The 23,505-nt window shown below is 40.5% G+C and overlaps 1 protein-coding gene across 4 annotated transcripts in view; it reads right to left on the bottom strand.

The window, feature by feature from the left end:
* Nucleotides 1-430: 430 nt before the first annotated feature.
* LOC117729277 (arf-GAP with coiled-coil, ANK repeat and PH domain-containing protein 2-like) overlaps nt 431-23,505 on the bottom strand; it is a 47,727-nt gene continuing 24,652 nt past the window's right edge. The window contains exons 9-24 of one of the 4 annotated variants that reach the window (XR_004609351.1): nt 19,762-19,836; nt 13,274-13,386; nt 12,775-12,826; nt 12,429-12,529; nt 12,178-12,283; nt 11,658-11,866; nt 10,837-10,906; nt 10,620-10,714; nt 10,184-10,371; nt 8,546-8,638; nt 7,942-8,174; nt 7,718-7,827; nt 7,473-7,583; nt 6,771-6,832; nt 2,495-2,675; nt 431-2,367 (exon numbers count right to left, since the gene is read on the bottom strand). Coding sequence is in view for 3 of the 4 variants with exons in the window: in XM_034530215.1 (XP_034386106.1) it covers nt 2,572-2,675; nt 6,771-6,832; nt 7,473-7,583; nt 7,718-7,827; nt 7,942-8,174; nt 8,546-8,638; nt 9,254-9,355; nt 10,184-10,371; nt 10,620-10,714; nt 10,837-10,906; nt 11,658-11,866; nt 12,178-12,283; nt 12,429-12,529; nt 12,775-12,826; nt 13,274-13,386; nt 19,762-19,836 (1,824 nt within the window). In the remaining variant the exon portion in view is untranslated. Of the gene's footprint in view, nt 2,676-6,770; nt 6,833-7,472; nt 7,584-7,717; nt 7,828-7,941; nt 8,175-8,545; nt 8,639-9,253; nt 9,356-10,183; nt 10,372-10,619; nt 10,715-10,836; nt 10,907-11,657; nt 11,867-12,177; nt 12,284-12,428; nt 12,530-12,774; nt 12,827-13,273; nt 13,387-19,761; nt 19,837-23,505 lie in introns of all 4 variants that reach the window. The other 3 variants (XM_034530215.1, XM_034530213.1, XM_034530212.1) reach the window with 3 other exon arrangements.

The raw sequence follows: 23,505 nt of genomic DNA, 5'->3' as shown, positions 1-23,505 counted from the left end.
CAGATCATCTTCGGTACACACTAAATATTCCCCAAATAATCAGTGAAAAGCCTCCGTGGACAATTTGGATTTAAATTCTAAACCACTTTCAAGCATGTGTGTATAAATAGATAAAATCACTCATCTGCCTGCATTGAAAGACATTCAGTGTTTAACTACCGGTAGTTGTTTCTTATTTGTTTGAAAGTCCTTCAACCATATGTGAAAAATCAAGATCTAATTCTTGGTGTCTGTGACTTACATTAAAACGTAATTGACTTAAACCCTCATTCTGCCTGATGTACAAAGGCCAAAGTAAAATAAACTGAAATTACAAATTATGATCAACAAATACAGATAAGTGGAAGTGACAGAGTTTTGTAGACACTTTAAACTTTTTTTTTTGTAGACATTTTAAACTTATGACCATAAATGCAAAACAAAATGGACAAATTGTGTAATACCTTTAATAGACCAAGTGCACAAAGGCTGGCTGATGAATTCCTGCTTCGCCTTGCTCTTGAAAAACTCCTTAATGATTAAGAGGCTTCGAGAAGACAAGGGACTCTTAAGGGCTTTTTTGAAAACGAGGAGAAACTCGTAGAAGCCTTTTTGTCTTGAATTCTTTTGTACCATTGTGTGTATTAAGACTATTTATTTTCTTTATTCCTTCCTGGTTATCATTTTTGAACAGAAGCTTAAATGTAGTATGTGACTACATACTTCAGGATTTTAATGAACATCTGAAAACAAATTAATGCCAAAGTACTGAAAAAAAAGAAAAAGAAATAAGCACACGAGAGCAGTAAAAGGACGAGCAGCTTGAACAAAACAAGCAAAGCATGTTAAATACCGTCCGGTGGAATATGGCACCAGTGTGGTGCTCTGTCAGGTCGGAGTTAACGTCACTTCTGTACCAACAAACACATTCCTGTGATGACTTTAATGAAGTCACACAAAGTTGTTTAAATTATCTTCGAGACAAAGCAAATAAAAAAAAAAGAATCAACATTCTGCGATGAATCCTCAGTCCTTATGTATTGAAGCTCTTACATATTACAGGTGGAATATACAGTACATGTATACCGGTATACAGACAAGCAATATAAAATAGGCTACAATTACCAAAAGATACAAAGAACAGCATATATACAAAAGCTTATATAATGATTCAAGTACCACTACCTTTATACTTCAGTTCGCTGGAGAATTAAAAATCATCTGTACAAAATGTACAATAATTGTATCCCATGCTGTATTTGCCAAAGGGTTCCTCTGCGCTGCATATTGTATGTTATTATATACTGTTAATGTCAACAAGAAGATATCTTTTTTTTTTACAAAAACAAAAATCGTAGAATTCATTTCCGGACATTTCGGCGCAGTCGTCCGATGTCACAACTAAATCAAACACTTGTGAAAATGTGACTTGAGATGTCAGTGACTGAATGTCATAATTCCAAACCTCTCTGGACATTTAGTAGACTGTATGTATGTATTTATGTAACACTGTATAGATCTGCAATTTCCAAATTTATTTCCTGGGAAGTTTACTTAAAAAGGTCTAAATAATGTGTTGGCTCTTGAGTCCACGTTCCATGTCAGCATCGAGTTGAAGAGCAGCACATTCGTCTCATTCATTACCAGATGGGAGGGTGTTACATGTCCATATTACTGTGGAGTTTTTTTACTTTAAATCTTAACTTTTTAAATATCAGCATGAGACTGAATCTACAAACTAACAATCATCTCAACACGACTGAAAGTATAATCAGCACACTGAAGGGCTGATTGCCTCACTGACACGTCCTGCAGTACCGACATGGACAATTTAAATCATTCAGAGAAAAGTGTTTACAAAAAAAACAGCAATTAAAAAGAAAAAAAGAAGAAATCATCTATTTAACATTGCAGACGCATCAATAACATGTTTACTTTCATGAATCACTGTATATCGTCTAAAATGTCAAAGCTTTACCATCAAAACTGGTAAACATCAGTGGCGATTTAAGATAAAGGGATTTGTGCAAAAAAAGTAAAAGCATATTGTCGTGTATAAACTTCAATATAAAAAAAGTTACCTATGATCATAAGACAATCCTATTGAAAACCTTTTGAAAGATTAAGTATCAAACCGTCTGTCATGCATTTCATTCTTTAAAACTCTGATGCAGCACAGATTTTTTTTTTTATAAAGTTCTAAAAGACAACAAATATTAAATATTAAAACAAACGATTAAAATAACCGACAGATCGAGTTAAATTGTGATTCTGATTTCTTTCAAACACTGTACCATTCACTCATTGTAATAATAGGTCCTAGTCAAAACAAACCAAAGTGAGGTTTGCCGTTCACAGAGTTCCCCTCAACTTGGGGGAAGTGGGGCTGTTTCCACAGCTGCAAGACAACTATTTAAAGAAGAAAGGAGCTTTGGTCCCATTATGGTGACGAGTCCAGCTACGGCTGCACTGACCAGCTTTAATGCTGAAGGGTGCTGGATGGAAAGTGGACGATGTCGTGCCAGACATCGTTTCGTCTCTCCTGGGGAGAGCAGACGTATCCGAGAGCTAACGGACGGTGATTCTGTGGCATCAGGGTCGTTGGGGGTCATACTGCTGGTAGCGGTTTAGCTTGTCCGGGTCATTGGAGGCCATGTGGGTGAAATCCTGGAAAATGTCTTGGTAGGTTTCATCTCCTGCAAGAGAAACACAAGATATCAATGAATAAATAAAAGTCAAGACAGAGCAACGGTTCCCAACATTTGTTACACACAATTATCTTTTTTAAATGTCCTCTAAGCCTGTAGAATATTTTCCAATTACACATTATTACTACTTTTAAAAAGAGAGACAGCTAACAGGGCTGCATGATCGCCCTAACAGTAACTACGTATCAGAGCAGAGGAAGGAATGTTTTCAGAAGACAATATATCGTTTAAGTCGGATTTTGCTAATAAAGTTGTAACTTTTGTCAGAAAAATCAGAGATTTAAAAGAAGGAAATGGAGCCATTTGACTGTATCAGGTAGCGCTGCACTTTGTGGCACTGTGTTGAATATACTGATGGAACAACATCAAACTCTCCCTCCTCACCTCACCTGCCGCAAATAAGTTCAGTAAAATATCACTCATGTGATTAACTACTAAGACCTCATCATGCAGGTGCACAGCAGCAACACAGATCAAGAGGGCTCATGCAGAAAGACTGTTACGTGTCCAAACGCACAGTCATGTGCTTTCGGTCTCTCTCCCTCCCTTGTTTCCTCTCCAGGTGTCAACAAGGAGACTGGTTCCGCCTGTGCAGGCCAGTCATGCTGCTCCTGGGTTACCACATACTTAAAACTGGCCAATCAGAAGAGCGGGCCCAGAATAAAAGGAGGAAGCCGGAGGAGTTTCCTCTCTTCGTTTCTGCTTGAGCTGGAACACTGTTGTTGATAACTTGTTCAGGTTTGTGGTGGCAGGTTGAGGACAGTAAGTGAGTCGGGGTACCCTTTACATTTTACACACACTTAGTTCCCTTTTGTCTCGATACTTTAGGATTATTGGCCGGTGCCACCTCTGTATCGGTTTTGGTCAAGCTATTTTTTTTACAACGTCTCAACTTTTTCCCTGGACTCAAAAGGGGAAGTAACAGGGACAGTATCATCAGCGCAAGGATGAAAAAGAAAAAGTCGTCCATACCTGTCAAGCGTGTCGGTGCAGCTCGAAAATATGAAACAGAGCGATGCACAAAAGATGGGAAAGAAGAGAAGAGGCAACATGTTTGAGGAAAAACAGCGAGAAAGCTTTTTCAATTAGCAACTGAAGATGGACTCAGGAAGAAAAGACAAGCTCACAGAGATTCATTTTTTAACAACTGTATTGTGTTTAAAGTGCAGGAGTTTATGTACAAAAATACAGTTGTGTTGGCCTCAGCACCCCAAAGAAAATATGAGAACAGAAGAAAGGCACAAAACTCTGGGGAGGAGAGTGTGTGGGGGGGGAAGCAAAATACAGAAACAAGAGTGAATTTACAGAGAGAGACAAGTGGATGAGAGCAATAAAGAAGAGTGTGTTATAGAAGTGAGAGAGCCTCCTCTGACACAAGAGCAGCGGTTCTCAATCTGGTTAAGTTTCAAGTGTACATTTGTCCTTTTTTAGGGTTTTAAACAATTCTAGAAGACAAATATTGATAATTGAAGATACTAATTAAAAAATAATTGTCATTATGTTATAGTACACTTCCCTTGGGAGTTTCCTAAATGAATGTTTAAATGCTCCGCAAAAAAAGAAAAAATCACAGCAACCCGCAGGCTGAGAACCACTTCTTCCACACACTCAATCAGCTAGAAACACTTGAGTTGAGGGAACTGTTGTTCTAATAAAACGACGGAGGGTGGGTTGATGAGGCAATTCTCCTTCTCATTCATTACCCCTGAATATCCTTCATCAATCCCATCATTCGTCAACTGATTGGAGGCGCTGATGAAGAAGCCCTCGAGTATCAAAGAGGACGGCAACAAGACGATTCCTCTTGCAAAGCAAAACACTGCGAGGATCCCTCAGCGACCGGAAGCACGTACTTCAGACTCTATTCTGCTCCTTCGGCTAAAGGCCTCCTTCTGTTCCTCTAATGGTCATTGCAAGTGTGTCTGCTGTTGGCCTTTAAGGCAATGTCATCCAGCAATAGTGTCTGTACCACTCCCCATCAACAAGTATTGCACACGCTAGAAAAAAGAAGAATTCATTTTTTGTCATTCAGGTCCAAAGCAAAAAATGACCACGGAGGATTATTCCACTTATTATTCCAAAGCAGCATTCAGGCTAATAACAGTCCTAAAGCAGCACATCTAGCCCTCAATATACGATGCTTTACTCTTCTCAGACAAATAGACAACATGTCTGAGCGTAGCCCTCCCTCCTGTGGTCAACACACATACACGCACGAGTCCCTTTAGCTTACAATCTAAGAGCTCTCAAGAAACCCCTCAGCATCTACTCTGAAGTACTTCATTTACCTGTGAACACAATCAGTAATCTCTACTCTAACTACCCAATGCATCCCCACACTGGTCAACCATTCAAAACATCACAAAGTGTCCTGTCAGCACCAGGGGCCGCTGCTCTACCAATGTGAATGAACAGAAATGACCATTCAATCAAAGTGATTTGGTGCATCCCAGGTTGTGGGGCTCCAAGGAGTGGAGAAGTGGGATAAAACTGGGGAACATTTCAATACTGAATGTCCGGATCGTGTCCATTCATCCTCTTTTTTGTAAAGCTCCCTTATGATTAGGGTAAATATAAGCTAGGACCAGCAGGTGATAAGAATATATACATGTTTACATGTGGACGTTTTTCTACACTATTGCACTCCTCAGATGGTTTGTCTATATTTGAGTACAAACCCACGAACATTTGATACAATCAATGCAATAGCATTAAAAGGCCTTTATCGTCTTACAATTCTGGATTTCCTTTGATTACAGTCAATAAGCGAGCACACAACCGACTACTAACCAAGACACAATACTGTCATAACAAGAAGTAAATAGCTTTCAATCAGAACAGTAAGGATGTGAACACAGAGCCCCTCGTGGCACTCACCCTGTTCAGCCAGAGTCAATCTCAACCTTGCTCATTCTGTCCTACTATGACGAAATGTACGTATGCACATCATTTACAACATGTACAGTAAGTATACGTATTATATGGTTCCTCAAATAATGTATATAAAAAGAAAACTGTTCTAAAATAGACTTTTTTTTCTGACCAGGTATGTCACAACAGCAAGATGCATTATGTTTGGACATCAAACAGTTCAAATAGGTAAACAGGTCTTGAAAATGGTTAAGACTTAAAATGGGAAACCATACAATAGCAGGACAAGGTACAGTAGTTGCATAACCATTAATAGGAATGTGCATAAATTACTTCTGACAGGTCATTTTAAAATTAAGCGTAGCTATTTATAGACATACACACACACACACACACACACACAAACACTACGCGTCTCTCTAGACTGATCATATGAATACAAAAAATGTCATTCAAAAGTCATGATTATTGCCAAATGGTGAAAACTGCTGTCACTTTGAGGTCACTGGATACTTCTGGCAGGTATTGGTTAGCTTTTTGCAAAGAGACACAACACTAATTGAAAAATGAAATGTATTCCAGCCCAATAAATATATATATATATATATATATATATATATATATATATATATATATATATATATATATATATATATATATATATCATTAGCTGCTATAAACCACTGACTACCTCTTAAAAGGGAGGAAGTACAGACTATTTAGTAAAAAGTGTCACTGTATTTTTGTATTTTATGCCATCAATAAATCTTTGGAACAAAGCTCTTCATAAATGTCTTTAACTCTGTCACATCAATACAGCGTAGCACCCCATGTTCTACCTCACCGAGGTGCAGCTGGGACGTTCAGAGGACAGTTGCACTCAGACCAGCAGGGACACGGGAGCACAACTGACCGAGTTGGGCTCAGTTCTCTAATCAGTGATCAGATTTCCCTTCACCCCGGGGCACCCTCTTAATAAAAATCAGAAAATATGAACTGGGTTATCTGGGTGTTACATTGCAGTTTTCAGACAACTGACCCCAACTCTGAAACCTGGGCTTTACATTTCCTCTGATGAGCCTGGTTTTACAGCATGCTGCCCGTGTCACAAGAGAGCCGACAGTTATTAAGTTTCATCCAGCTGCAGGCTAATAAACTCCTGCATGCACTTCCTGTACTGCATCTCGGTGGGGCTGTTGGTGTTATATTGACCTGACTGGCTGTAGGGCCCCTCCGCCTCTCGCATCTCTTCATTCATCTTGGCCAATCGCAACCTGGGGGGCAGGTTAAGAAACAGGAAGTGACAGATTAGTCATAGTTAAGAGATACAATCAATAATCTCTTAAAATGTCACACTACTGCCGGGGCTCTTTTCCCAACTTTTCTCATACTGTGTTACATTTAGAAGTAAGAGATGTCCATTATGTAGATTTGTAAACTGATTAAGTAGTGACACCTTGTGGAGAAAGTTGTTACTCTTTGGTTAATGCAGACAGTTAAACTGGGTTAGGTTTTTAGAGTGTTTTCATTCAGGCATGTAATACATGCCAAAAAAAAAGATCCCTGTTGTGTAATAGATGTGATAATGTACCAGTTGGTTAGTTTTATTCCATGAGGGTTTAGGGTTTAACGAGTTTGAGGGTGACAGTAAATGATCCCTTATGAAATATTGCTATTTCAACAATTGCACACTCTAAATGCTGTTGAATCTTTTTTTCCAGAGGAAGTTAGAGGGCTTAAAAAAATACTCAAAACGACTAGCCTCACTTTGATCTCTGGTCAGTGTTTTTCTTGAGGCACTCCAGCGGTTCCATGGAGATGATACGATAGCTGTTCTGGTTAATTTAACAGTTTGGAAGCTCAGACAACTCTCTCAGGATAAAACAATGATAATTGTAGAAGAATAACACTCACAGTGTGACGATGTCTGCGTTGGCTGCATCCACTGCTATCGTCAGGGGGGTTTTCTCATCAATGTCTGCAGCATTTTGATTTGCTCCTCTTTTTAAGAATAAACACACTTGCCTAAAACAGAGAGAGAGCATTTATTTTTAGTCAACACATAATCTGGGTTGCATCAGACTCTTCAAAATGCCCAATAACAATATTCTCTGAGTAACGGTTTGGTGAAGTAATGATGACGAGCTGTGAAGACAAACCCTGTGTGTCCCAGCATGGTGGCGTGGTGGAGGGGTCCTCGGCCCTGAGCGTCCTGCTGGTTCACATTGGCTGCGTTTTGGAGCAGAAACTCACAGGTGACCAGTGAACCCTGAAAGGAATCATTTAACAATCATGTGACACATGATATTACTTTCCAATGAAGTGCTAATATTATCTATAGATCAGTTGTTCTCTCCCACTGGGAATTTAATTAGCTGCTCACCCCCTGCACCGCCATGATAAGCGGCGTCTTCTTGTCGTCCTCCGTGTTGACCCAGTTGACCTCGGCTCCGTGGGCCAGGGCCTCCGCCATGTCCGGCAGGCTGCGGGCGCATGCAGCCCAGTAGAGCTGCAGGCCCGAGCTGTACTCCTTAGGCTCGTAGAAAACAATCTCCTTACATGGAGACGCAGGAGGCAGCGTTGCAGGCATTGGCATGGGGGGAGACTCTGCGGCGTCTGAAACATGGGAAGAAAAGAGATGTGAGAAATACAACAATAAGTCGATTAAATGCTAATTCGTCTGTGTCTTGTAATACAACACCGATAGCTTTTCAAGCTGTGAGGACGAATTCCAAACATTAGATTCCTTTATAAGGTTTTGCAAATCCCCCCAAAAAAATGTCATTAACTGTCTAATAACTTTTCCTTCTGGTCTTCCAACATGGTAAAACATGACAAAAAGACAAGGACATTTCTGTCTTTAAAAAAAAAAATTGAGCTCAGTGTCAGCTTGACTCTCATGACATATGTCTCCTGCTTTAGATTTAAATATGCAGGGACATCTATGTGATGACAGAGGTGTGCAAGTATATGTGTTTGTGTCTTACCTGCATCTGTCAGGCTGTTAGTGGAGGCGGTGTTGGCCAGCATCTCCCTGCTCCCATCAGCGCTGTTCTGGATGCCGCTGTCTGCACTTTTTACTGTAAAATAAAGAGTATGAATCACAACTTGTACAACAGCACACAGGTGTCATTCACTGAGTGTATAAAATAAAAGGAACACCTTCCTGCTGATTGTTTTCAAATCATCACACAAACCCTTAATGTAGCCCCTCAGAAACATTTTGATAAATGTTTTATTTTTCAGTTTTGACTTTGAACATCTGATGGCTTTTGACAGCTGCTGATTTTACACCAGTATGATTACAAGAAACAGCAGGTGGTCCTAATATTTTATACAGTAAGTGTACGCAGCACACAAGTCCCCAGCTGAAATCAACAGAAAGAGAACTGGAGGATAGATTCCCACCATCACCTTATGTTTCAGGTCCCTAAATAGCAAAAATATGATGAGACAGATACAAATGCAAATACCAGGCACTGACCAAAACCATGTGTGAGCGAAACACTCCCCAGCCCCGGGAAAAACTCTATCTGCAATGCTCTTAAAATGATGTGATGGTCCATTAAGTAAGTCTGGATGAAGGAGTAAGAAAGCAGTGGATGAGGGGTTGTTAGTTTAAAGACCGAAGCAGGGAACACAAATGGACAGCGGGGATGGAGAAGCAAGCCAAACACTAAGCATTTAGTACTTACTGCTCCTGAGCTTGGCAGAGTTGTCAAAGTAGGAGAAGAGTGAGTCAAGCTCGTCAGGACAGAAGAGAGAGTCGCGGCGGGCCTCCATGCCACTGGCAACAGCTACGTTAGGGATAATGGGAGTTTGGAAATTGAAGGCGGAGGGTGTAAATTGAGTGGCAGGGTGGGGAGTTAAAGGGTAGGCAGTGAGAGCAGGGGTTAGTTCAGAAGCACATAACATGAGAGGAGGACAGAGGGGAAAGCAGGGTAAAAGCAGAGATAGTTAGACTACCAGCTTGGTCGACAGTGGATTCTGGAGACGGACTACAAGGAGCAATGGGAGGCAAAGAGGGCTGAAGCATATGCTGTTCACAGAGAACATAAAATATGCCGATGGGTGGACACTTCACCATGACAGTGCTTAAATCAGAGAGGATATCATTAGAGAAAGTGGCAATACAAATCACAAATGACACTGACTTTGCCATCTTGATGCAGTGCAATTTTGTTTCTGAAGAGGCACCAACAGTTCTGTATAGCAGAAACATTGAATCTCTGACATTATAATGTATTCATTAAAAAAAAAAGTTACAATATTTTAGATATTGAGAAATCTTTATACAACATTGCTCATCATCAAAGGAGCCGATCATTGGAATTAAGGGAAGATGACAAACTACTAAGTTCTCTTTTTTTTTAAACATTGCAGATAAATACTAGATCCAATACTTGTTGGATCTCGTGGTCTTACATCCATCCAGCTAAACTTCAGTACATGTGTACAGTGATAATCATTTGTGCTATTGACAGAAACCAATCCGGTCCGGATCAGTACCTTTGAATGAGTTTAGTTGTCAGTTTGTTCATTAAGTTCAGCGATGAGTGAAAGGTTACAGTCAACAAACTCTTGGGTCGGTAAGTGTGTTAAGGTAAGTTAATTTCTCTACTGACCTGACTGACCGGGCCGGAGCTTTGGGGTGGGGGGTGGCGGCCTTGGGGGCAGATGCTCAGAGCTGCTGCTCAGCCTCTTCTCCTGTTTGCTCAGAGCAACCACTTTGTTGCGAAGCTCCTCATCTGTAGGCCGGCGTACAAACCGCCGGTCCACGTATTTGGCTTTGATGTAGGCCTCTACCTCGTGTCTGTTGAGAAGCAAAGGGCTCGGTTTGTGAACAAGGTGAGAAATTAAAACGCTCTACTAATTTATCTTCTCAAACCAAATTCTGTTTGACGCAAAAGATGAACTGCTGCAGATCGCAGATATATTTTATCACAATGCGTCAAGTCTTGTCTATATAAAGATGATAAGGCCTCTATTCTAATAAACTATCATGTGTTTTCAGTCAGAAGCTGCTGACTGAATATGTTATGCTGTCTACCAGTTCTTTACCTCGGATCTCCTGGTTGTGGTTTTCTGGATCCCAGCTCCTCTCGCCGAGCCTCATAGATCTGATTGATCGCTCCGTTTCCAAGTTCACACATCACCTGTTCAATTAAAATCATTTTAAAGTAATTTGTTATTAGCGCTTGATTAAAAGTGAGGATTTCAGTTTGAACTGGATGTTTGTGTATATTTTTTTCATGTACATCAGTTTTTCCTCCCTCACCTTTAGAAGTTCTGGCTCCCATGAATCCAGAGTCAAAGACCGGACCTTAGAGAAATGCACTCCCAGACTCCTGCAGGAATAAGAAGCATGACAAAAAAGCACAATGGAATTGTTAATTAACTTTTATCTTGCGAAACAGATAAACTGGAAAGTCTTGACGACCATAATACTTTTCAACACACTATTTGGTTTGAGCCATAAAGTGGCAATTAGGGTCTGCAGGGTAGTTCTCAGATAAACATGCAGTAGTCTTGACACTTTTGTCAAAAATTTTGAACTACTGTTGAGGCCAGAGATTTAAGGCAATATATACAGAATATATATATATATTTTTTTTTTTTTGTGTATAATTTAATTCCTTAAATTTCTGAACAGACTGGTTAGAAAATCTTCTAGAATTTTTTTTTAGGATGTTGTGAGAAAGAAAGGCTGAATCTCTGGACACTTATGTTAATACATATTTGGCCCAAGTGGTAATCAAATATTTTACCCTGGGCACTAAAGTAATAAAAGGTCGTCACAACATCCCAAGCAGGCTGGGTGTTCATAGCAGTGAGTTTACATTTCATAAATCCCTGAACACCAACAGTTTATACAAAGCATCGAACAGAAAACATGCAATGACTGCAAAGAATTTCCGGTGATCATGGAACCAATTAACTCAAAATGAACTGTATTCCTGCAAAGTGGTGATAAATAAACACAATGTGCTGATATTAGTTTCCTCAGTTTATTAGTTTTCTATTAGTTCCTTCTTTCTGGAATAAACCAATATTAAAAAACATATAAGGATTAGATTACAACATTCTTGTTTACTTTACCTGTGGATACCGGAGCACTGTATACAGAGGGTGATGCCCAGATTGATGCTGGCCCAGCGGGGGTCTGGCTGGCCACAGTCGCAGCAGCAGGTGTTGCCTGGGATGGCCAGGACCTTCTGCAGGGCACTCTCTCCTTTGATTGGCTTCTCCTTCAGCTCCCCACCAGAATCAAGGCTCCCTGTCGACGTGGACGACTTCCTATCAAGCTTCTGACATATGAGAGACAGGGGGATACACAGACATCCAGACGGATGGTAAATATTTATTAACATGGTATATAATGACATTAAGCTAAATTAAATGTTTATCCCTGTGGTGTAATTGGGGTAATATCACAGCAAACACTAACAGTCTAGACAAGGGGAAACTGAATGTAAAGTATGGGAGACTAGTTTTACATCCACGAACACAGGTTCATTGATGTTTCCATACATGAGCTATTTAGCCTTTTACATAAATAAAGTATATGTAAATCCCTTCAACCATCCACTCAGTATGTGTCAGTGTGTTTGGTTCTTACCTCGCCTTCGTCTCCCTTGTCGCGGAAGGCGGTGGCGATGCTGTTCTGAACGGCTTTGATCCAGGCCTGTCGCAGCTTCTCTGAGTCTGCCTGCAACATACAGCTCCTGTTGGGACAAACAAGCGTCACACAACGGCTGTCTGATAAATGTGCATGTAGGTGTGTGCAATTGGGAGAAGGTGGGTGCACTGCTACCCCACCTTTAGTACCATATTCCAGTGCTCATTAGAACAATAGGGACTTGAACTTACTTGGTGGGCGACACCACTTCGAAACAGAACCGACGCTCTATGTCCTCACAGTGTTTGACGGTACATAGCCTCAGGTCTTCTACCACCACTGTAGGGTTGTCCTGTGGGGACAGCACAGCAGCTTAGGTTAAAACACAATGTACACGCAGACTTTTTTCAAACTTCTCCCTTGCAATATTAAAAAGAGATTTACAAACAAATGAAGTGCTAAAAGTATCAAATGTTATTATGCCAATATTTCAATCAAGCAGGCATTGTCAACTTCACTGACGATAGCATGGGTTGGTGAGGTGTAGAAAAAAATAAACGAAAATGAAAGCAGTGTGCGAGGAGTCACTTGACAAACCTTAAATTTCTTCTGGTAAACTAGCTGATTGTTCTGGATGGAGAACCAACGCCTGAAAGAAAAAACAAAGTTGCTAGTGATAATCCTAAAATAACACGCTTTGACATAATTCTAGCGAGGATGAGAACGATGGCAAAGTCTAGAGAGATAGCTGACAAGTATCTAAATACAGTAAAACTACAATCTGCCAGATTCAGTCAGCATTAATATTCCCTTTGGAATTAAATTATGAGAAGAACAGCAATCCCAGCTGGAGCTTCATACATGTGTTATTAATGTTTGTTGGGTGGAAAGGTATTAGAAAACCTTAGAGGTCAACCTCAAAAGATAGAGATGACTGCGGTATGATGGTCAGGAATGGCATGAAAAAAACTGCTGAAATATACAAATGAAAAGCAACTTTAATATCTCTATTCTAAATGTTGATGACAGTGCTTGGCCTCCATATCATAAAATGGAATTGTAAATGTATTCATTAGGAGTTTTTGGACTTTCGTACCTATTCCACGTCTTAAAGGCATTGCTGGCCCTCTTAAACAGATAACCCTCCATTGCGATGCCGTTGTCTGCATCCACATTGTACTCCAGCTTGGTGTCGTCATTCGAGAAGTCCTGAATAAAAAGAAAGAAAGCAAAGACAGAAAACGTAAGCAAACATTAAATGCAAATTGTTCATGTTGCCAACATTTAACATGTTGATATTTTCCAATATCAGTTATGTTTAGTGGCCTTCAGCAGAGCAGCACTGCTCTGCTGCTTCTCCCACAGACCTGAATGTTTCACAAAAGAACAGACACGATAGAAACAACACAATATCACAAAGGACGGATGGTTGCAGATTTAAAATCTACATCAGGCATGTATATGTATTGTCTGATTATATACAACAAAATACTAGAAAATCTAATGTTGAATTTTACGCCTCTTTAATACGAATTGTCTTCGCAGTATTAAGGCATCTGTCTATTTTACTTTCTCCTTCATCCACATCTCCCTCCGTCTCTGAAGTTAAGGGCGCCTGTGGCTCAGTGCTTGAGCAGGGTCGTCCTTCAATCACAGGATCGGCGATTCGATCCCTGGCTCCGCTAGTCTGGGCAAGACACCCCAAATTACTCCTGCAAGCTGAGCCTGCAGTGTATGAATGTTAGTTAGGGTGGGCAGGTGGCATCTTGCGTGGTAGCCCCTGCCATTCAATGGGTGAATGATGGCATGTAGTGTTAAAGCACTTTGAGTGGTCGGAAGATGAGAAAAGAGATAAACAAGTACAGTACCTTTGATTTGACAAGTGATAATAATCATAATAGTTCATACTTTCAGTTTCAATAAGTTAAAGACATTTACTCAGTGGCTTGCCAACTAGACCCACCATGTCCAGTCTTCCAATGACTTTATACTCGAAACACAATTCCCTAAATGAAGACTAAGGCTACATCAACAAATCCTGGGAGGTGTGAAAACGGCACGGGACATGACATACAGGTTTAATTAGTCAGGTATTCAGATACATAGTTATTGTCTTCCAAAGAGTAAAGTTGCTCAGTTTTCATACACCTTTCCTCTCACTGAGTTGTGTTGTCATGGAACCGTCCCTGTGGCCAGTCTTGCCTTAACTATCTGAGCTGCTGCAACACTTTCCTAACACCCTCCACGCTTTCTCAACTTCAAGTGACATTAAACACCATGATACATTTGTCTGTGTGTGTGTGTGTGTGTGTATGTATGTGTGTGTGTGTAGTCAGGTTACACCGAGTGTCACCATCTCCACAACCAGTCACAACTTTAGATGCGTTACTGTAGTGAGCTGTGGAATCACCTTCCCTATCTTTGAGAAAACATTCAGAGTCCTTTTCAGACAAAGAAGAAAAATATGTCAACACTAATAATTCTGTGCGCTGAGTAGAGATGACCCTCAGTCATTTAGCAGGCGGTAGCAATGACAAATATTTCCTCTTAACTTCCTGGGTAACAACCACACTAAACATGTGCAGAACAAGTGGACAAATAAATATTTGGTTCTACACATTCCTATTCTCAGTGGAGGAAACTATAAAAGGTTGACTGCATTCGCTCTTTGTTCTAGATGTTCCTCTTTACAATGTCATGTGTTTGAGTGCTTTATTTTAAATGCTTCTACAAATCAGATTTTCCTTTTAATATAAAGAATAGTTTAATACAGAGTGTACGCAAACTATGTAGTTATACTAATCTATATATGTTAAGTCACTCTTCCGTGCTCTTGAGTATAGATCAGAACCAACAACAACAACTTAAAGTCCACATGTTGAAGACTCCTACAATGAAAAGTTCTACTACCAAAGACACGAAGCAGTCTACAGATTTAGTGAATAAACTGTATGTATGTTTGATGTTGTGCATTCCTTGTTGTCCATGGCTGCACGTAGTCTTATTGCTTGGATCAGTAAACGTAACCTGAGCTTAAGCTTAAACCCCTCTGCCCTATGATACCATGGTGTATCAGATACACACACGCACACACACAAACAACTGAGTTTATTTCGGGTGCACAAGGGGAACAAACTGTTTCTGTATTAAGCTTCTGTCCAGAAAGATAATGGAAAGCAAGCACCGGTCCAGGCATTCAACAAATCACCTTGAATATGAACCTTGGGACTAGGGCCACACCATTCTCACAATTGTTCTGAGAACTACATTTTAAGTAAAACAAAAGCTTTATGCCTAATTTAATAAGGAAACCACCCATAATTTAGCTTTGGGCAGGGAAAACTTCACAACACTGGCCGCCTGGAATCAGGGGTGTACACACACACACAAATATGCACGCACACGCACACGCACCCTGAGTTCACTGTAGCACACAACAGGACCACCAATTACCCATCAAAACAACAAACATGCTGCATAATCAGAGCACATCAACACCAATGCACGTATGGCACTCTAAAATGAGGAAAAAGACAAAGGTGCAAACATTTAGAAAAACACTGCAATGCAGCCTTTTAGCGTGTGCAGGAGAGGAGGTGAAAGACGGGGGATGGTGGGGTTACAAAGCGGAAATCAGATGGAAATCGATGCGGTGACTCTACGTACGGAGTTCGACCTCCAAGCGAAAAAGTTGCGGCAGTCTGACTCGAGCTCAGTCACCTCCTAAAATGTCACACACAGCAAGAGAACGGCACACAGAAGAAATAAATATGTATTTCTCACGCTACCACAGGAATATTTGAAATCATGGATTTGTCAAAAATAAAAATGGCGTAGACACAAGAGAAACCAATCACACAAAAGAAACACAAACAGACTATTACTATAAATAGCTATGAGCACAACAACACTGTTACATGCATGGACACACAGACACTCCAACTCAACTTCCTTCCTTTAGGTGCACTCACCAGATACCAAACGTAGTGAAAACGGCTGAAAATCTTCATTTTTTTTGCAGGCTTTTATAGAGTACGAGCCCCCGCTTCTGCGTGCAAGAGTTTCCCTGTTAGGCCAATGAATCTTTGCCGTCTCAAAGTCTCTCTGTCTAGCATTTCAATGGCAGTGTGTCGCTCTAAGCAGCGTGGCCTGTCTCTTCCACAAACGCTCACCTCCTCCTCTCGTATGACTGTGTATGTCTATCAAAACTTTTGTCACCGACTCTGTTGCTGCTCCTCCTCCTGAGAGCCTAAGCGAAGGTCACCTGCGCCCATATGTGTGAGCGTCTGCATTGGTGTGTGCTGCTAGTGTGACTGTTGAGTCAGAATAATTAAGTGGACCGTGCAATGGAGCTCAGGCATCAAACATTTATACGGACTTCAATTTAACAGCCGCGCACTGAGCTTTTCTCCTCACTCTCATCTCTCACACTCTCGTGTGTTAAGAAATTAGCTACTCCTTGAACAATGTTGAATGTCTGAGCTTTTGAACTGGCATTTAGTGTGTATGACAGTTAAGAGACTTTTGCATATTCTTGTGGAAAAATAAATCAGATTATTTGAATACCATAGCCTTTTTAAACCCAATGTCACGTATTCTCTTTCTTTATGAGACGAGACCGAAAAATCTTTAAGTCAACAGCCCGTCAGTCTCTCTTCTCATTAGCTCCATTGTGACGCTGTAATGCCCTGCGGTCATAGTGCTGCTGCTGCATAGAGGCAGATAGGAAGCATACAAACACAACATCGGGTTGCCCTTCAGCTCTCGTGCTGCTGGAAGGTTTCATCAATACAATAATAATGGGAAACGTTTGTGTGCAAGCACAAATCAAGTGGACAGTGTATCAATATAACTGTCGTAAAGGTGGCAACAAGTAAAGGTTTTAGTGTCAAATGACATACAACATGTAATGACACATAATACAATAACATGGGGGTTATATGATCATTCAGCAATACTAACATCCAATTACTTTAGAAGACTCCTGGCTTTCAAAACTTACTTTCTGGCTCATACTCGGTTCTAAAAGATGTATTCTCTGTACAGTGGTGTTTCACAACACTGCCAGTGTACCCAACCTTCACACATTATTCAACCAATAAGTAATGAGGACAAAAGAACGAGTAAACTGTCTGCCTTCACCAACGCAACTACAAAGGCAAGAGGAGTCAGAGACATCCATAGAAGTCAGTTTACTTGATGTTGGTGCAAATGACCCTCGTCACAAAGGCCGATACAAGCTGTTAGATCAGTTCAAACTAATTATAATATATTAAATCAGCATTGTACAATGTATTGCAAGGCAGTAAAGCAACTTGATGGGATGAAGAACCTGTCTTGTCAGGCCATAAAGATAGTCCCTGTCACAGCAAGTACAAGTTTAAAAGCACAAATGCAATAAGCTGAAATGCCTTTGAAAATGTGCTAAAACCCAACCTGGTCAGCTTGAGAGAACGCGTTAGTCTAATATTATAATAAGTAACATTTGTGCACTTTGACCTGCAACATTGGGGAAATAAACATGTTCAGGATATTTCATTAAGTAATGAAACCGGTTAATATACCAGAGGGAAGCCACTGTAAAGTGTTACCAAATGTTGCTTTCGCAAATTTTCAAAGTAAATATATGCAAGTACAATGCATTTTCTTTCCAATTTTGATAATGTCATACCCATACTGAGTACTATTAACATGCTTTACAGAGATAACTAAAAAGACAGTAAAAAACACATTTTAGTTAACATATGTAAATAACTGAACCAAACGCTCGCACTGTGCAACAAGACACAATGGAGGTATACTTATATACACTAACTGCAAAAGGCACAGAGACACACGCGATGACATACATCTATTAATTAGCATCTTATCATGCATGTTGCCAGTTTAACTTGTGATGAACCGGCTCACTTGTCTCATTGCAAATGACGTGAGCTGCTGAGTCGGAGCCCACGCAGTTACAGCTACGTGTACAGTATCTATCCAACCATGCAGACATGAAACATAAATTACAGTTAAGGGGAAAGAAGGAAGAGTAACACAGCTTACCTGCAGAGCAGCCTGAAGTGAGTAGAAAAAGAAGAGTTGGGGAAAAGGAGCAGAAGTAGAAGAGACAGTTGGTTAGGTGCGTCTGTATATAAGCAGCCAGATGAGAGAAAGAGTGAGCGGTGGGAGGCAGACAACATATAAATAGCATCTAGATAAATTGGAGGGAGGGGAGGTGGAGGATAGGTGCTCAAGGACAGGCGGAAGTTGGCACACGTACCATCACTGACTGAGCAAGAGGGAAGAGAGAGAGGGAGAGAGGACAAGGGCAAAAATAAAAACAGATGGAGAAGGCATTCAAAACAATTACTAAGCAGAAGGGAAGAACAGAGCTGGTGAAAAAAGAAAAGAGATCTCAGAAGACGTACTGCCTGCACACAGTGGGAGACTGAAATGAAAGTCCCTGATAGCCAGACACATTAACAGAAGCCAAGCGGATGACAGCTTGGTAAAAAGCTGGCAGATGTTGTCTGGAGTTAATGATGCTGTGGGATGTAAAATTAAAGCTAAGGACAATTTACCACCACGTACAGTAATATAAGTCTCCATTTCCTGCTTGTTCCTACATTTATTATATTGAGGGTTTGTAGAGCAAACAAAAAAAAACAATAGCCTCCAAAATGAACAGAAGTCAAAGATTTTCTTTTGGAAATATGAGTGAAATATACAATTTTGGGGCAAAATTCCTTTGTTAATTCTAAGTATCTCATTTCTGATGTCAAAACATCTGGGGCACCCTTCTGGTATATAACATATCAACAAGTGTGACTCAGTGTGGATATTAGGGTTTACGTGGGTGCTGCAACTCAACCTTGTTTGTTTGGAAATGGGTTTCCGTCAGCCATCAATAATATATGGGCGTGTGGCCGAGATCATCCTTAGGGATCACCTTACACTTGAGGGCGGAGTACTACCTCCATTCACTCAACTGACAAATGTACAGTGAATGGCTGGAATTGTTAACTGTATTATGTGAATGACCTTCAGGGCAAATTTTTTCCCAATTGCAACTAATTGATTTGTCCTTAGAATTTGTATTACCTAGCAATGAAAAACTTAACTGTACTACAAGGTTGTGATATGTTAGCATGTTGACCCCAACATGAGGGAGGCTGTGATCAGAGGGCTACGAGCACAAGAGGCCGTGGGGTAGAAGATCAGTCCTGCAAGATCCCAGAAAAGTGCTGTGAGTTTACTTTTAATGTGAGGAGGCCTGAGGGCAATAAGAAAGGCTTTGTGGGATCCAACGGCCATGAAGTTACTACACATGCAAGAGAAATACAGACTCAGAGTAGCTTTGCCATGTTGAGCACATTCTGAGTAAGTGAGCAAAGTGTTTAGGTTTCTGTGTTTTTCATGTTGCTGGGCAGAAGAAAAGAGGATAACGGTGTCATTTATGGTTTATAATCACAATTGTGTACCTAACCAAGTTGCACTGTGATTTGTGTGCAGAGCTCAGAGTGTGGAAGTGGTTTATTTCACTGTGCTTTGTGCATTTGTCTTTAAATGTAAGAGAAGATGGGACCATATTGAGTGTACCTTTTGCTGGATGGTGGAGTGTTTCTGCTCCATGTCCCTCTTCTCTTTGGCTGCATCCACCACCAGCTGGTCCAACTGCAATAGACAGAACAACTGATAAGTCAAGCTTACCAAACCACAAGTACTTAAATCAAAGCAGCATACACAAACATTTAAGACACATTGCTCAAGTTGTTTTTAGAAAACGTATTTTCTGTATATTCAAAGGAATAAAACCTCAAATGACAAAAACACAACTAAAACCATATTCCAATAAGAAGAAGAAGTTTTGCTTTGCTGCCTACATGTTAACGTTCCTACTACAGGCCAAATATGAACGCGTCACATTCTTTTTTTGATTTATCTCAACATACAATTGAGTGGGGAAAACATACAATCTCATGCTGAGCCAATAAGACGGAAACACTTTTTCGACTGCTCTTGAAAGGTCAAGGAAAGCGTATGTACACCGAAGCTTTCCTTTCCATTCTTGAAGGCATTAATGATTCCAGCACGTAACCACGTTTTCCACAGTCAACACTGAGACAAGACAGGCCTTCTCCTCTAAACTAAATGGGCCGTGCTGTGGAAGCTTCATCGTGTGTGAAATTGGATGGGGGGTGATTGATTCTCCTCGTCCCCACGAGTAACCATCGCATACAGACAAAACAAAACAAAAGGATCTTTAGAGCAGAGAAAAAATCTAAATAAAAAGACTTTGATGAAAGTGGTCATAGGGTGATCCCGAAAATATGGCATTTCACCTTTGCTAGTGTGTGACTGCAATCTGACTAAATCATTGGGTCCCGAGCCTCAAACAGAGGGATCAGTATCTGCGTGTTACACAGAATGCTGCATGTTTACTACCGTTTAGCTGCGTTCATCACATGGTTTTAATGCCTGCTGTGGCTTTACAGGCCCCAGTTCTGGACCACAACTTCAAACTAAAAGACAATTCATACTAATGGTTACAGAGAAGTCCGCCTGCCCAAAGAGATATAAGGGAGCAGAACCACTTTACTTCCTTTCTGACGGCGCTACAGTTTGTATTGCAACTTTCAGTATCTGACATTTTACGAGAAAAACAGCATTCTATTTATTTTGTGTAATTCACTTTGCTTTGTTGTTTCACTAAATATACTACTTTTAGGGAAAATGTGAAAAGAAACGCTGCTACCCAATTATTTCAGAGAAGACGGCATTTGAGGGAGCCGGATCTTCTGTTTTGTTTGGAGAGGAAATGGGTGGACGGCAGAGTGGCAGGCTGATAACATCAGAAGGGAAACGTTTTCCTGTGTCGCATCATAACTAGTCCAGTCCATGCCATCTATCTGCTTATCTGCTTCTATATGTATCTGCAAAGGCTGGTGTGCGTTTACATCTCCCCATATTTTGTGAAAGACTCACCGTACCTTTCACATCTTATCTCTCTTGCTATGCAAGACGTCAGTCTCCTAGCGACCACAGCGGCACACTGAGACATGTTGGTCTCTCAGACTTCTGCTCAGATCTGTCTTATTCATGTAACACTATGATGACAAGCTGCATGATTCACGGAAAAGATACAAAACAACCTTTTGAATAAATATATTCACTTGACACACGTTTAATCCTGAGGCTTTGTGTCATGGAAAGGTGCAATCAGCAGAATATCTTATATTTAGAAGCAGTCAAGCGGTTTCCAAAGGCAAGGGTGGAAAAAGTGGCATATTTAACATTAATCATAAAGTGGTCATTCAAACACATTGGAAAAGTAACTTCAGCTCTCTAAGTTTATATGATTAACAATATATTTGATCTCAGAGGATGTTTCCATGTGTCTTATAAAGCCCCTATTGTAACCGTCTGTGTCATTTCAAGAGCTTTGACTAAATACCAGCTCAGTAACTCATTACCAAACAACCACAGGAACTTTAATTAAAAGTTCCTCAGTTTTCTGCATCAACCATGTTTCTATCGTTATTTTTATAATAATTCCAACATCCAGTCTTCCGTTACCAAGCAGAAACACTGGCAGCAATATCATGAAAGACAACTAAAAGCCTACAATGTAGTGTACATTGCTGTTACTCCAAACCAGAGTGGGAAAGCAACTTTATTTGTTTACCTTCACTTCTATCATTTCCTCTGACTAAACTTTACAGAATATAGATAAATATGAAAGTGCATTTTGTTGGTCTCTACTGTCGATTTTCCCACCCTTGATCTCCTTCTCATTGGCTACAGACATCGAGTCATATTATCAAACCTGTTGACAGCTCCTCCACACCTCCCTGCACAGCCTCTCCACCTTCTTCAGCTTCATGATGCAGAGAAGAAAAGAAATAATCCACAATCCTCTGGTCACTGATTCCCACAGCTCAGCCTTTGATCTTTCTCTCCTTTCAGTTTTGCACTGTTCCAAATTCAGTGCGAAAGGCTTACAATCCACACAACGCCGTTATACTTCTGTAACCAACCCTCTATCTCTCTTTTCCTCCCTTTCCAGGATGTAGTTTCTAAAACAATCTTTTGCACTTCTCTCCCTCTTTCTTAACACAGTCCTTGCAGTCTTTTGAGTGTTGAAGGCTTACAGTCCATGTCTTTCCATTGTACTTCAATCACGTTTTGCTTTAAGAAAATTACATTTTGCCTCTTATCCCATCCTATAATCTGTTTTCCAAAGTGGGTCCTTTTGTTCTCCCGGCACTCTTTGCTTCTCGCTGTCAATTTCTTGATAGTACCAACGTCAGATGGTTCCAACTTCAGCGCATGAGGGTTAGAAGCCACTCTTCTCTCCAATCCACTTTAGAGGTCCACTATCCCAACTCTGGCTTAAAAAAAAATCTGTTTTTCTTATAAAAAACACTGTTCGGTTCCTTTTTTCAATTTTTTTCTTGGTTCAAACTTCAAACATGTTTACAAGCCACCCTTTTCTCTGAAGAAGTGTCCTCAACTCTTCTGCTCCTCTTCAGCTCCCCCAATGTGACTCCTTCCCTGGTCCCGCACCCAATTTTGAGAAATATCCTCCTCTCGTTCGACTGTTCTACTGCTCCAGTCTCAGAGTTTATAGTCCACAACCTTCAGCATCATTCTTACATGTCTATGCTGTGTTCACTCCTCAGCTGATAGTCAATGAGTCTGACTGTGGGAAAACCTTTTTCCAGCCCTCTGGCCGCTTTCTTCCTCATTCCTGATCATTGTAACAGCAGCTCCAGTGTGATAATCATCTTAAAGTCACAATAGGGCCATCCTCTGGCTCAGAGGGAAGGCTCTGTTTATCAGGGGATGCACACAGAGCTGAAATATCAATTGACAAAAAGAAGGCTATAAACACACACACACACCGAGAGGATGGGGACACAAACACAAAGAGAGGTCATCTGGAGGGGAAGGCAGGAGGCCAACGTGCAGTTGTACTGCTCCCTAATGATTGAGGTGTAAAACCACGACCCATCGTGTAAAAGGATGAAAAACATTTAATTTCAGATTTCCCCCCTGAAACAAGCTCTAAATAAGCCTCTGGAACAAGAACGCTCTTTAGGTAATCAAACAATATTGTTCTCGTCTAAGTAGTAAAAAGGGCTTACCCACAACATGTATTCTAAATGACATGTAATGTAATGTAATGTAATGTATTCCACTACGCTGCTCAAAATAGACTCATGTTTTTATACTGTATGTTCTATCAACATTGCATGTGTTTTTCAGTAATAGTTTAGTGTTCATTTTACACAAGTATTACATTTAAATTAATGGAAGGAAGTGAAACAAGTTGTAAGACAT

Source organism: Cyclopterus lumpus, chromosome 4 (assembly GCF_009769545.1).
Source record: "Cyclopterus lumpus isolate fCycLum1 chromosome 4, fCycLum1.pri, whole genome shotgun sequence".
Classification (NCBI taxonomy): Eukaryota; Metazoa; Chordata; class Actinopteri; order Perciformes; family Cyclopteridae; genus Cyclopterus; species Cyclopterus lumpus.
Note: the sequence above shows the minus strand (reverse complement) of the source record. Positions and strands in the feature narration are given on the sequence as shown.